General features: G+C 37.0%; 2 protein-coding genes across 4 annotated transcripts in view; one reads left to right on the forward strand and one right to left on the reverse strand.

The window, feature by feature from the left end:
• LOC106689234 (uncharacterized) overlaps positions 1-13,752 on the forward strand; it is a 35,207-nt gene that overhangs the window by 17,867 nt on the left and 3,588 nt on the right. The window lies entirely within an intron of this gene.
• The window catches only part of LOC106689233 (uncharacterized), a 40,590-nt gene that overhangs the window by 8,644 nt on the left and 18,194 nt on the right, over positions 1-13,752 (reverse strand). Inside the window, exon 2 of one of the 2 annotated variants that reach the window (XM_014434123.2) lies at positions 3,664-6,940. The exons of the other annotated variant lie outside the window; for it this stretch is intronic. Coding sequence (XP_014289609.1) covers positions 3,790-6,885 — 3,096 coding nt within the window. The 5' untranslated portion in view covers positions 6,886-6,940 and the 3' untranslated portion in view covers positions 3,664-3,789. Of the gene's footprint in view, positions 1-3,663; positions 6,941-13,752 lie in introns of those variants that run through there. 2 annotated transcript variants of the gene reach the window in all.

Raw genomic sequence — 13,752 nt, forward strand, 5'->3', positions numbered from 1 at the left:
GATATACTGAATAAATTACGTTGCATTTTTTTTTTTTGTATAAATTCATGATTTTATTTTTGTCTTGCTTTACTTTTAGTTTGTAATAAGTGATAATGGGGAGTGTCTATCTTTTGCTTTTTTTATTGTATATACTTTATTGTAAATAATTATTTTTGTTGTATTTTATATTAATTTATTGTATAGTTGAAGTTTACAAGGATTGTTCGTAAACTGGTGGGGGGAGTTACAGCGTTAGTCAGCTGTTACTTCGATGTCAGCTGACTGAGGAGATCAGCTGATTGCATGTATATAAAGAGATGTACCGAAGCCAATAAAGTTAGTATGTTACAGCAGTTCACACGTGTTAAATCTTATTCCTCCTTCTCTTTTTTTTGACATTTGGCTTTCGCCGATACTTAACTTATATATATATTCATATATTTACGAATTTGTTTTATGTATTTGTATTATGTATCTCTATTGGTTCCTGATGGGAACCAACTAAAAATGTATGCAATATATTGAACTCAATGACTAGATACCATAGACCGCTTCTATGGCATGCTAGATATAAATATTTGTAATTAGATATCGTGTTTATCAACTTACTATGCCGTTGTTAGGAGGTATTATGCAAGGATTCTTAATTATTAAAGTACCAGTTGGGATCTTTGTTATTTATATTGACCCAAAGGTTATCATTTCTTCAATAGCCACTTAAAATACAACTGAAAGGTCTAACTAGCCTTGTTGCGTCTGTCAGCTTGGCTGCAGTGCCAGCAGATCTTCGTTGTCGCTGAAATGCCCTTCCCTGTTCGGCGGCGCCTCTCTGGCTTGGCAGCTTCTGGACCCAACTCTCTTCTTCCTCGACTATCTCAACTTGTTCCTTACTAGAACTCCCTCAACTCTCTGAACGGTGTTCTCTCCTCGATTCTCTCAAACAGATGTCTTCCTCGTCTACCATTGCCTCTTTTAACTCCCTTTCTCCCCTCTACTTCTCATTCGTCCTCACTTCCGATCCTTGTCTTCTCATTAGCCAAAATCCTGCCTCCCATTCTCTTTTATTTACGGTCTAGAAAGTCGGGTCGGCTCTCATTTCATCCTAGCCCCAAGCAATTAACCACAGGTGTACATTGTACATGTGTTTCCCTTATCGTCAAGTTCCATTGACTTAAGGGCTGCCTTCATTAACAGAGGATCCGAACCCCTTATCAGGTACGACACGCTGCCCAAAGAACTTACATTAAATTCCAATTTCTCTTTTTTTCTAGCTCGTACTTCTAGTACATATAAATGGATTCCTAGTGAAAACCCCAACTCACATTTTAGGTTTAAATTACTGACAGCCATTTTCCCAAAGTTGACACTGGTGTCAAGAAAAGGAGCTGTGATCCTAATGTTGACACTATCATTGCCCCAACATTTGTTTATTTAATCCATTTCATACTTTGACAGTCCTAAATTCAAGTCTCATTGGGTTTTCAGAATTGAAAGGAAACAATTGACTTGAGGATGTATCATACTAAAATGGCGGTAGAAGTCATTAATGGAGATACACAGTTGTCAATTTTAGCCAACATTATTCTTCAACCATTGTTCTTTTTGTTGGCAGCAACATTAATAAATTCTCCTCAATCTAATTGTTATTCTAATTGTAAGTTTAAAGTGTCAACTTAAGGGACTGTGTCAACTATTGGGTCATTTACTAATCACATTCACGCTCTTATGTATAATATTTACACTTTCGACCTGAGGATTCCCGAGCCCACCTTATCCATCACGCATGAATGGTGGAGCAGAGGTCATAGAGACTGATGATGAGCTATTGTAGGCAGATTAAGTGCGCTGAAGATCCTTATAAATTAGACTATACTGTAAGAGCATGATTAATGAATGTAATATTATTTACTACGGATTGTAATATTTATTTGAATATTAATTTATTTATTTCCAATATTCCCTCCTGTCTTTTGAGCAACACAGGTGTGCAGCAATAGTTCGATGTTACACTCGTAACCTTATCATCAAACTACTGCCAATAAAACAATTTGCAATGTTCAATTTCCTGTTCAGTCTTCTGTGCCTCTTTCAGTTTTCTCTTCGATATCTATCCCCTGGTCAAGAAGCCTGGCTCGAAATCCCCATGTACCGTAAAGGATTCAGAGAACCAGTATTCCGGGAGGATCTACTTTCCAAACGTGGAGAAATACTTCTTCATGTTATCATCTTTTGGGACTTTTACTCAACGCCGGTTACATCATTCTGTCTTTTGTTCCCATATAATGGCTTTTAAATTATTTTAGGTTCTCACCAATCCTCTCCTGAATATTTACCAGTAAATCTGTGGAGTCCTCCCTCCAGAACTTACACTCCATCATGTCTTCCCGCAGGAGGAGGTCGAGAAGTACTCCTTCTGTTAAGACTTGCCTCATGTAATACACTCCTATATGCCTTGGTGACTGGAACCAAAGTCATACGTTACTTTTGTGCTTTTTATTTGTTAGTATTTGAGACATGTCTACGTGCCCTTCTCTAATCAGGAAACTAGGAAAAAAATCAGTCATGAAACTTTATATATATAACATGTATACATTTATATGTAATGTAAACCCCATGTGCATTTTTAATGTTTATACTTATGACGGTATTTCTATATCATTTTAAGTCATGTTGAAGTTGATATCTTCTTTTGACTATTTATTTAATTTTTTTCTATTTCGTCTCATTGTTACTCTATTCTAATAATGTATTATATCTCTGACAAAGGCACAGCGAGATTCTTCAAGTTAATTTATTTCTTGAGCAAACATAACTTGATGGCAATGATCTACATGAAGATGAGAAAGTATGTAGGAGGTAGGAATTTACGGAGTTCGTTAAGCAGTTCCGGGTGCCTGACTCGATCAAAAGCCTGTTCTACATCGAAAAAGACACCCGCGCAGTACATTCCGCGCTCCAAAGAAGACGAGACTACGTCCACTACACGATAACATTGCTGGATAGTAGAGTGGGATGTTCGAAATCCAAACTTAATTAAGATTTAGATATAGATAATGAAATTATTATTATCATTTACTTATTATATTTCTCTTTAATTATTATTTGATCTTATATTTTTCAATCATCACGTGGAGGCCCCTCACTTTCCAAGATTTAATTTGGATTCTCCACAGAATGGTCACATCAAACTTCAAAAAAGTATTTCCCTGGACACCCTCAAGTATCATTGGTCAAAAAAGGTTCTATTCAATTTCATTTTTGTTTCATTTACGAAAAGCCATTTATTAATTCATGTATTATTTCCTGTTTTAGAGGAATCGGAAAAAAAAGTTAAAATAAGTATTGTAACAATCTTATGTCTGATGTGAAAAACAGCTTAGATATTAGTATATGACATAGGATATTCTAGTATCTGTTACGTTTTATTATCTTTATAGATGTGATAATGGAAAAAAAAATGAGAATGTTTTAGTATTTGTAGGCAGGACAAAGTTTTTGTTTGTAGTAGAGTTACAAACCTTGTTTTATGTTGAAAATTCAAACTTCAATACCGAATAAATATTTTCTATTAGAATTAATGCAGTAGATATGCCTTCTATTCCGTTTTATATCTCCTCAGACGCGAATGTTATTCCCTAGAATAAGACATTTACAAAAAATTAAATAATAAAATAAAAAATAGACAATCATAAGAATTTTATTAAGTGTTGATTGGATCTTTATTAAGAGAGTGAAATGACCTTTTTTTTTTTTTTAGATATATGCACTAAACAACAGCTGCTATAGAATTTCTGGAAATCTATTATACTATCTATGCAACCTCACATCTCCTTTTTGGAAAAATTCTCCTTTGGACTCCTTTGGAAAAATTCTGCGTATTTTCTTCGGCTTCAAGCCTTTAAAAAAAATTTTTTTTTTAGTGGAAACTTCTTTGAGAAAATTGGCTCTGCTGACCATTGAAGTTTTGGCTTCACTTCTCTTCATCGAAGTCTTTTTTTGAACAGTTTCTTTACTTTCCTTGATTGTAGTATTTTTTCTTTCGTTTCTTTTTTTTACTAGGATATAAATATGTTTTTTCGGTCCTGGAAGTCTTATTCTTCTAATTTGAAATGACTTATTCATTTCGCCGTCATTTTCATTCTTTTCAACTGTTGAGCTACTTAACGAAAGTATGTCGTTTTCATAATGCATGCCACTTGGTATGTTATCTCTCGAAACACCTTTCTCATCTTTAGTTGATTCTATATATCTTTCTACATAAGGAATTGCTGTTAATACCTGCATTGTATTAGGTTTTTTTTTTTTAAATGCCGGCTTTCTCCTTCTACGCCCCGAGTTTGATGAATCATTTGATGAAGTTCGGGACTGCTCTCTTTTATTTTCTTTTATATTTCCAGGAAAGTTATTTTTTTTTAACCAGGATCCTCTCACATAACGGGTGCCTCCTGCACTTGTCCTTATGGGTAGCATAGAGTAGCCGGGTCCATGAGTATTCGGGCGACCTTTTACTGTATTAACAGTACCAGTACCATTGGGATCATCAACAGTTTTACTTTTTCCGAAATTTTTCTCTATTACAGTATCACCGCTACTTATTACTATTGGTCTTAAGGGTGAAGCACCAGTTAGTTCCTCAAGCTTCGTAGGCTGAGTCCTTATGTTTATATTTTCTTGTTCTATATTTTGCGCTGTATTGTTCAATTTTGTTTTTTGGATTTTATCACTCTTTGTATGCTGAGTTCTTATATTTACATTTTCTTGTTCTATATTTTGCGCTGTATTGTTCAATTTCGCTTTTTGGATGTTCTTAATATCTGCAGGACTTTGATCCGGAGCTTTGTCGCTCACAAATAATCTTTTTGATTCTAATTTTAATATTATTTTATCTTCAATTTGGTCCATAATATCACGCAATTCTTGACTAAAAGCACAGTGGCATGAATTGAAGGTATTAGGAGAGCAAAGACATGGTTGAGACATTCCAAAAGACGTTTCATCTGAATCTTCTTGTCGGCTTTGGAGAATGGTTTTTCCATAGCTGGGAGGTGTATCTGATAATGAACACGAGGTGGAGTTGTCTTTCATAGCTAAATAATTTTTTTCGAATGGCTTACTTTCACAGCTTTCAGTTGTGGTGTATGGATTATGTAAAGTATTCTGAGGACAGTAACAAGGTCGACTACATATTTGTTGCATAGGTAACGAAAAAGGATCATGCTTGGTTTGTGAAGAGGAAGAAGATTGACATTGACATTTGCCTTCATGGTCAATTACGATTCTGATATTTTGATTTATTGGTGATGATTTCCCGAGTATGTCAGTATCAGGTTGAAAGGAAGTGTTCGTTTGTGGATAGTACGTATTAACATCATGGATTCCATCATTAAAACTCCCAGTTTCATAGTGGCGATTGGGGAACTCCGTTAATGTATTGATGTCACTAGTACAACTTGGAGTACTTAATCCTCTTTCTTTTGCATTTCTTTCACAATGGTGGCAACAGGAACAGCAACATGATACGGTATTTTCAATAGACCTTAAGTTGATTGGGCTAATACCTCTAGTGATAGAGTTAGTTCCTGTAACGGCCGTATCGCTATCATAATACAATTTTCTTGGAGGAACAAAAGGCTTTGAGGGTACCGGATAATCCATTGACCTGGAATGGTGGCCTACTTCCTTAGCAAGTAAACCGTTCACAGCAGATGCCCCGATGGTTGATTGGATGTCATTAATTTTTCTGTACAAATCATTGATGGAATCTTCTGTTGTCATGCCTCTCAAGGTTCTTTTTTTTCCATCGCTTCTTTTCATGCACCAAAGTATAGGACAGTTCCGTCGTTTGCTGGACTCAGTTTTAATGTTCATTTGTCGTTGGCAACATCTTACTCCGTTTTTCACATTATAGTAAGTACTTCTTTCTTTATTTAAATCGTTCATTCCTTGTGGCTCTTTAATGTAAATTTTTCTACGGGTTTCCCTATTATTCCCTGGAGTTTGACAATTCCATCTTACGTTCTGATGTGGTGTTGATACTTCAGCTGTGCGACTCGTTTTAGCCGAATATATCTGATATCCACATGTGTTATGGGAATTGAAATCATAAATTTCTTCACCTTGGTTGGTGCCATTCCTGTCAATCATTCTCATTACGGTGAGATCTCCATTGGATATAGCTTGAGGATGCTCTAGCAATACCGAGTTGCGACTTTCTTCCTCCGATAAATTCGAGGACTCATTACATAGTGATGTGAGGTTTCTGGTTTCTGAAGTGATATAATTGTTTTTCGGCGACCATCTGGTAGATAAACGTGGCATTGTTTTGGTTGTAGGTTCTCCATATCCATAATGAGTCGGTTTGTCAATTAACATATTTTTCGTACAATGTTGTGATTTCCATGTATTAATAACATCATTCGCCTCAGTTTGAGGCGGCAAATAATAGCTTTCTTCACCCAGATTTACAGAGGCTGTGTTTTCATTTTTTCTTACGTTTGTTAGCAGTTCATTTAGATTATCATTTTTCATTGGTCTAATCATATCAGCGGAATTCGAATGCGCACTTTCCAGAATAATAGGACAGTCTTTTGGTGGACTGCGTTCTGCTAGTAAGTACAAAGGTCCGATAGAGAGTTGTGTAGGATGATTGACATTTGGGAAGACTGGAGAAGTCGTTGGATTAATATATCCGACAGGAAGAAATGGTTTCCAGGAGGGCTGGGAAGGTCCATGAAGAGGTGCTTGGAAAAACAATGGAACATTATTTGAATGAGCTTGCATGGTGTCAACGAAGTATAAGGGTTCAATAAACTCAGTTCTTTTTCCATGTGATCTTCTGTGACTCTTCGAGTGATGTCTCTTTTTCGACTTTCTGTCGCTTTTCGATTTCCACCTGGATGACATTGAAAGGTTTGTCTATCTCACTTTGGTCTAGACTTGATATTTCTGACGTAATTAACTGAAACGAAATTATTTATTAGCTATGTTCGAATGAATGCAATTTTATAGCATATATCCACATAGTCTAAATCTACAAAGGGCTCTCTTTTAATCATGTACTAACAATTGAAAATACCAATGTGCTCTCCTAGAGAAACTCCAACTTTCTAAGTAATATTAGTTGCATATTTATTTAAGAAGGGAGATTATTCGCAAATGAAAGTTATTTGACACAAAATCGAATCTACTCTTAGGAAAAGCAAGTGACAAAAGTATTGTCATTTTGAAATTAATATTATTTTCCAAAGAGGGTAAAAATAATGAGAATAAAAAACCAATTTGTGTAGTAATTTTTAACCTAAAAATCACAGAATTAACTAACAACAGAATGTTTGCTTTTGTAATAACTAGTAGTCAATATTGTTAAAATTAATGTATTTGATTAAAGATTTGTGTCTAGTTTTGAATGTTATTCTGATATTTTACTTTTTTTTTATTTTTATTCATTTTGTTATTTCGTATGGTATGTATTCTGTAATTGTTCACAACAATCTTACGATTTAACTTCGACTTGCATTCATTTGAAATGAAATGTACTTGAAAAGTTTTCAATCCGCATTTAAAAAAAGTTTTAATGATTACTTAAGCTAACTTACCGATTTACGGAAAATGGTGTTTTTTTCCAAAATTGTAGGTTGAATTTTCTCTATCATTTTCTCTAGGGTATCAAAACCACAGCTACATCTTGCTGGGTTGAACACGTTTCTCATATCCAGTGTGGTAAAACGCATAAAATCTTTCGTGTGTACGATCGGGTGAAGAATCCACCTTCTTTACGCGATCAATTGTGAGTAATTTCTATTATCAAGTGTGTATGCACTTTATATATACACTATAAACCTCGCATTCATGTCGATAAGGTGGATAATCGAGTACCCTCCTTTGGTGATCTCTTTTAGAGAGTGGAGAGTAAATAATGTGAAAGAAGTTATTAGGTTTTCTTGTTAGCTATCTTCAATAGCAAATCTTTTTAAAACAGAAGGTGAGCCTAAAATAAGTCCTTATGGAGTAAATATAATAAATTCGTGAGTTAAAAAAGTGGAATAATCCTAAAAAAAGTAATCATTCGAAAACATTAACAAACAGCTATAAATGATATGGTGAGAGATTTTTAATCGGTTTGCTAATGAAATTAACTGAAAAACCGTTTGTAAATTAATAAAGTAGAACATCAGTAATAAACAAATATATTTCAAATTAATTTAAAGGAGCTATAAAAATGTCAACATTCACAATACATCACCCCATTGATAACGCCATTTGTGCGATTTAATCCTTTTCATCACTCTCTCCTAATGATGTCGGAATATAACCTAACCATTAACTTCTTTGTAAGTCGGAAGGTTAATATTTCGCTTTAACCCTTGATTTCTACCTTCTCCCGCTAACTAAAAAATGCTGGGGATTTTATAATTATTTATTGTTACAATTTTTTAAAATTATTTCGTCATTATTTTTCCTTTCTTTGTTAATCGTAGTCGATCATCTCTCCTCACTTCCATCTCCATCCACTGATAAGTATTCATTACACCCTGTAATACTCACCGTAGAAAAAGGTGATACTCTTATTGAATTAAAATTTTTATACATAACGCTAATAAATTTCTAATCTACAATAATTTTAGAGGGATCGGAAAAAAAATACGTCCGAAGTGGGTGTGATAAACCCTTTCCTTTGATGCTGTTATGCCCATCAAAGTCATTCGAAGGGTTAGTTAATCCAGCTGCGAGCATAGAAATGTGTCAATTTACGTATATTGGCTTCCTTGCTGTTGCAGGAGGAGATGTGCCACATTAAGCTGATGCATCGAGATGATTTTCAGTAAAATAAATAATAAATAAAACCTTATCGTATTTTTCTCCATCGAGATGACCCTGTAGCAGGTAAAGTACGGAACAATGATCAGCTTTCTCACTGATATCTGAGGAACTCGGATTCAGCTTTTCCCGGTTTGAAATTATATTACTTGATCTACTGCAGCGTGCTCTGGACGTAGGCCTTTCTTCGTACCCCTCAGAGTCTCAAGAGGTTTTCGAAAAACCTCCTATGTATAGACATGGGCGTTATATTCTTGGGATATATGGTGAACATACGGTACACGCTCTCTTCATTTTCATCGAGTAGACTACTATCCATGAGATATCGGACCCCTATATTTTAGTCAGAGATGAAGAGCCTCTCTTGTCGTTCTCAGAGAGAACACTCCTCGTTCGTCACTGATACAAAATAAACTAAATAAAGCCGGCTTATAATCTCTGAACTGACAGCACTTAATTGCTCTTTTTTTTTCAATTTTGTGATTAAAACAAAAACGAGGTTTTTAATGTTTTCACTTATACTTCTCGAGGTCCTGCTATTCCGACTGGGCATTTTGTTCTCTCAACGACTCTTCCTGGCTCTCATTTGTGCCATTAGGGCGACTTCCTCCACAGTTAAGGGATAAACGCTGCTCCAAAGTTGGCTTTTTCTGAAGAGGCACGGATCTTACGGATCAAAATCCGACCTTCATCCAATGCACCCGCAGGGTGGACTGTCTCCCCCTCACAATAGACCCTTCGTCATCGGAGCCGGCATGGATTTCTAGTTCCGTGTCGATAATCCAGGAAATTAAATCAATGTTTAAAAAATTAAGAACCACGCTTAATCCCATACAGAACATCTTACCCCTCTATGATGTTATAATTAATTCGATCCTTTATTATAACATCACAGAGCTCAAGAAACGTAAGTTCGAGCTGGAAATTCTATTAGCCTCTTACAGGCCCGTTATAATCACACTGCGGCTGCACAACTTAACATAATCATACACACAGCTTCTGTTGTTATCATAATTACAGGCTTGACCCCCCCATTCATTGTGCCGTCGCACTTCTTCAAGTCATTCAAGCCAGACTCAAACACACCTACTTACTGACTAGCACTACACTCAAATACAGTGATTTCCCAGTTCTCTATTACAATTAGGTCTAGCATAACGCCTACTCCATCCATTGACCACAAAAACAACGTCAAACTCACTGATTAGAAACGATACAAGACACTTATATTCAACAACATACTCACCATTACAATAACAAATACAACTAATGACTTCGATAGGGTAATATGCAATTTACATACGACAATACAAAATGCCGCCACCACATCCATATCCATATTTACACCATCACCAATACACTTACACCAACAACCTTAACATATCTCTTCTAACATATCTAATTCTCATCAAACAACGAAACTATATCGTAAACAGCTGGTACCTAGAGAGTCTTCATACAGGCCAGTCATAAACAACCTCATCGGACAAATGGACAAGTGGAAAATCTCGAACAAATGAAAAAGTATACCTTACACACAATGACTAAAAAAAATCTGTAATCAGTTCGCAGTCAGATCTAAATCTATGGCTTAGAGTTTCTCACATCCTCAGATCAGGCTAATATAAATTCTGGCTTAAGTAGTGGCCTATGTTGTTATTTTTGTTATTAACTTTACCATTCTCGCGTTTCAATAATTATTATTTTATTTATTATTTATTTTATTTTATTATAATTTTTTAAAAATTATAATGTTGTATTTAGTTATGGGTGTCTCTTTTAACGAGAATTTATATTAAAGCCAGGTTGAAGAACATAAATAAAAATATTTCTTCTCTCTAAACAATAGTTCATAATTAGCTTTCATGGCGGGATATTTCGACTTAAATGGATAGAATTTTAAATTTCTGTAACAAATACTTTATAATGTTATATACAGAGTATATAATTTTAGAAACTCTGGATACACGGTAAGTGGAAGCATGGCAATGGTACAATAGTTCTAGTCAAAATTCACAAAATAGGCGACAATAGGAGTTCCTTAAATTTCCAAAATTTGAATATTTGTATAAAAGAAGAGGCCCAGGGGAGCCAATGGAGGTGAATGCTTAGCAAGTGAGGAGGAAAAACCAACGACTACGACATAAAGAATCACCCAGCGAATTTCCAGAAGCATCAGGAATATCAGAGACAGAAGAAGATATTCAGGAACCAAGAAACAGTGCGGACTCAGTAGAAGAGGAGGAGAGTGGAGACAAGGTCCAAGAGGGTGAAAGGTACAAGAAATTTGAGGAGTATGCCTGCAGAGGGGCGGCCGCACATTAAAGAATTACAATGTACGAGAGAAGTATGGTGGTCTACCTATAATAAGAGTGAAGGGAGGTAGAAACCTGCCTGGTGGACACTGGGAGCTCGAGTATCATCGTTTGGCGAGGAGCATTGGAGATGTTGGTCGGCGGATAAGGGGACACCCCAGATCAGTCAAGGTGGGTATGTCAATTAATTACCCTGGGTGAGCCCTGCATCATTGAGAGAGAGGCAGTGGCTTGAGGAAGGGGGAGGCTTAAGGTAAACAAGTGACGGTTCATCTAATGGGAAAGATGCATCGAGACTATCAAGTAATTATATGGTGTGACCTAATGAATAAAGTAGGGGTGCGTATAAAGAACAAAATGGGACAATGGAATAGAGAAAGGAAAGAAATATAGTTGCCAGAGGCTCTTAGGTGCTGGGAAAGAGAGGGTAGGCGCGGTGATGCAAGAGAAGAAATTTTTTTAGGAAGGAGACAGGTTGGATGCTACTGGGAAAACAGATCATGAGATTCCATTAAATAGGGTGACTTATGTAAAGGAAAGGCGGTATCCTCAAGCACTTCAACAACACATCAGAGAAGAAATAGAGAACCTGGAAAAGCAGAAGATAAACAGCACCTCGCCATATAAGAGTCCTTAGTGGGCGGTAGAAAAAAGTCTACGTCAATGGATGGCACGGAGAAGTACCGTATAGTCATCGACTACCGCAGACTGATTGAGAACACAGTTGATGAGAAGTGGCCTCATCGATGCGGAGATTTGTTACAGCGCCCTGGAACGGGAGTTGCTTTGCTGGTGTAGTTAGACACTTCCGGCCATATATTATTGGGAGAGGTTTTAGGTAGGGTACACACCGACTACTGATCATTGCAGTGCGTTGGTAAACTGAAGGATACATCTGCAAGGATCACCAGATGGAAGGAGATCCTCAGCCAGGACAACATGGACATTCGTACTAGCCCAGGAAGGACAACGTTGTCGCGGACTAGCTTTCAAGAGCGTTAATGATTAATGCAATAGAGGATGAACAAGGCGAACCATCTGGAGCGGGAGACAGTTCCTAAAAGGGTGGGCCCCAGAAGAAGAACATTAAATTCCGAACACTGAGAACAGGGTTAACACATCTGAAGACGAAGAATCAACTGTAAGTAGACCCATGGGAACGGAAGAGTTAGACGAGATGTTTAATTAAAAACACCCGCAGATCATCTGGAAAACCAAGACAAGTCATTGAAAAATGCATCTAAACCGGAACAGACCCACCACTTGTATATTGACAATGCAGTTCTTTGGTACAAGGTTCAGCGTCTCTGGCGGGCGGAAAAAATCGGTACAGACCGACAATTTATTCGGTACACGATGATGGTTAAGATTCTGTGGGATCCAAAACGCTAAAAAGAGGAGACACTCTTCTATCACCAGGGCAAGGCGAATCATAGAGGGCTTAATGAAACACTCCAGGCACTGCGAAGGCGATATTTTTGGTGAGGAATGAGCCTATAAGGAGCCTACTATCAAATACACCGTAGGAAATTGTGAAGTATGCCTAAGCAACGAATATGACCGGCACCCACCGCAGGCAATACAGGAAGAAACGCCCACTGCAGAAGCGCCACTTAGTGATCTACAAATGGACTCGTTTACATGGAGAGGGTGCAAGTGGATCAAGGTAGTAAATGTATTCAGTAAATATGCAATGGTGTACCCAGTTACAGAAAAATCGGCGGAAGGAGTATTGAAGGCCCGCGAACGTGGTTCCAGTATAACGGCGTTCCAGAGAGAATCTTATCTGAAAACGGACGAGAGTTCGACAATGCAGAAATTAGAGTAGAGATCAAAGTCTTGGAAGTAACGTGGCACATTTAATACTCCAGGTCATCCGAAAGGTGGAGGCGGAATACTTCCATATTACCCTTAGTGACCACCTACGGATGTACCAGCTGGAGAAGGGACTCGAGCCGGATGAGGCAATGGAAAAGGGGATCATAGCCTACAACGACTCGAAACACTGTCACAGGGAGAGCAAAATTCAAGGTTATTTTTGGATTACGTGGGCGTCGCAGCGACTATCGGAATACGGCGGCAGGTGAGGACACTATTGCCGTTAACAGTATGGTACGACGAAGGGTGTGGGCTAAAGTTAAGGACAGGATAGAGAGGAAGAAGCAAAAACGGATGGCAAGGTAATACCTCGGTTTCCGCGATTCGATGGCCCAAATTAAAATCGGGACTGTGGTATACCGGAAACATGGGAACGATCCGCGGAAAAGAGCTGCAAGGTTACGAGGGCCCATTCAGGGCAATCACAATCAGAGAACATAGTGGTCAGAAGAGAGTGGTCACTATAGATCCATTTGGAGCAGTTTAAACTACCTACATCGGTGAAACCTTGACGGCCTGGAATGGCCTCAATCCCCTCATAATAGAAGAAATTTTTTTCAGAAGAATTTTTTTGAATAAAATTGTTAGTTGTCTGTAGTGCTTAATTGTTTGATTGTTGTAGTGCTGTTTACTTTTTTTTTTTTGACATACAGTGATGTTTTTTTTTTTTTTTTCTATTTTTCTTTTCTTTAAGTTAAATGTATATATTGTTACTCTCTTTTGTTGTATTTAATCTATAGCTTTTTCTTTGTATATATTT

The sequence above is a fragment of the Halyomorpha halys genome, unplaced genomic scaffold (genome assembly GCF_000696795.3).
Source record: "Halyomorpha halys isolate HHAL.00 unplaced genomic scaffold, Hhal_1.1 Scaffold1310.1, whole genome shotgun sequence".
In the NCBI taxonomy this organism is placed as follows: domain Eukaryota; kingdom Metazoa; phylum Arthropoda; class Insecta; order Hemiptera; family Pentatomidae; genus Halyomorpha; species Halyomorpha halys.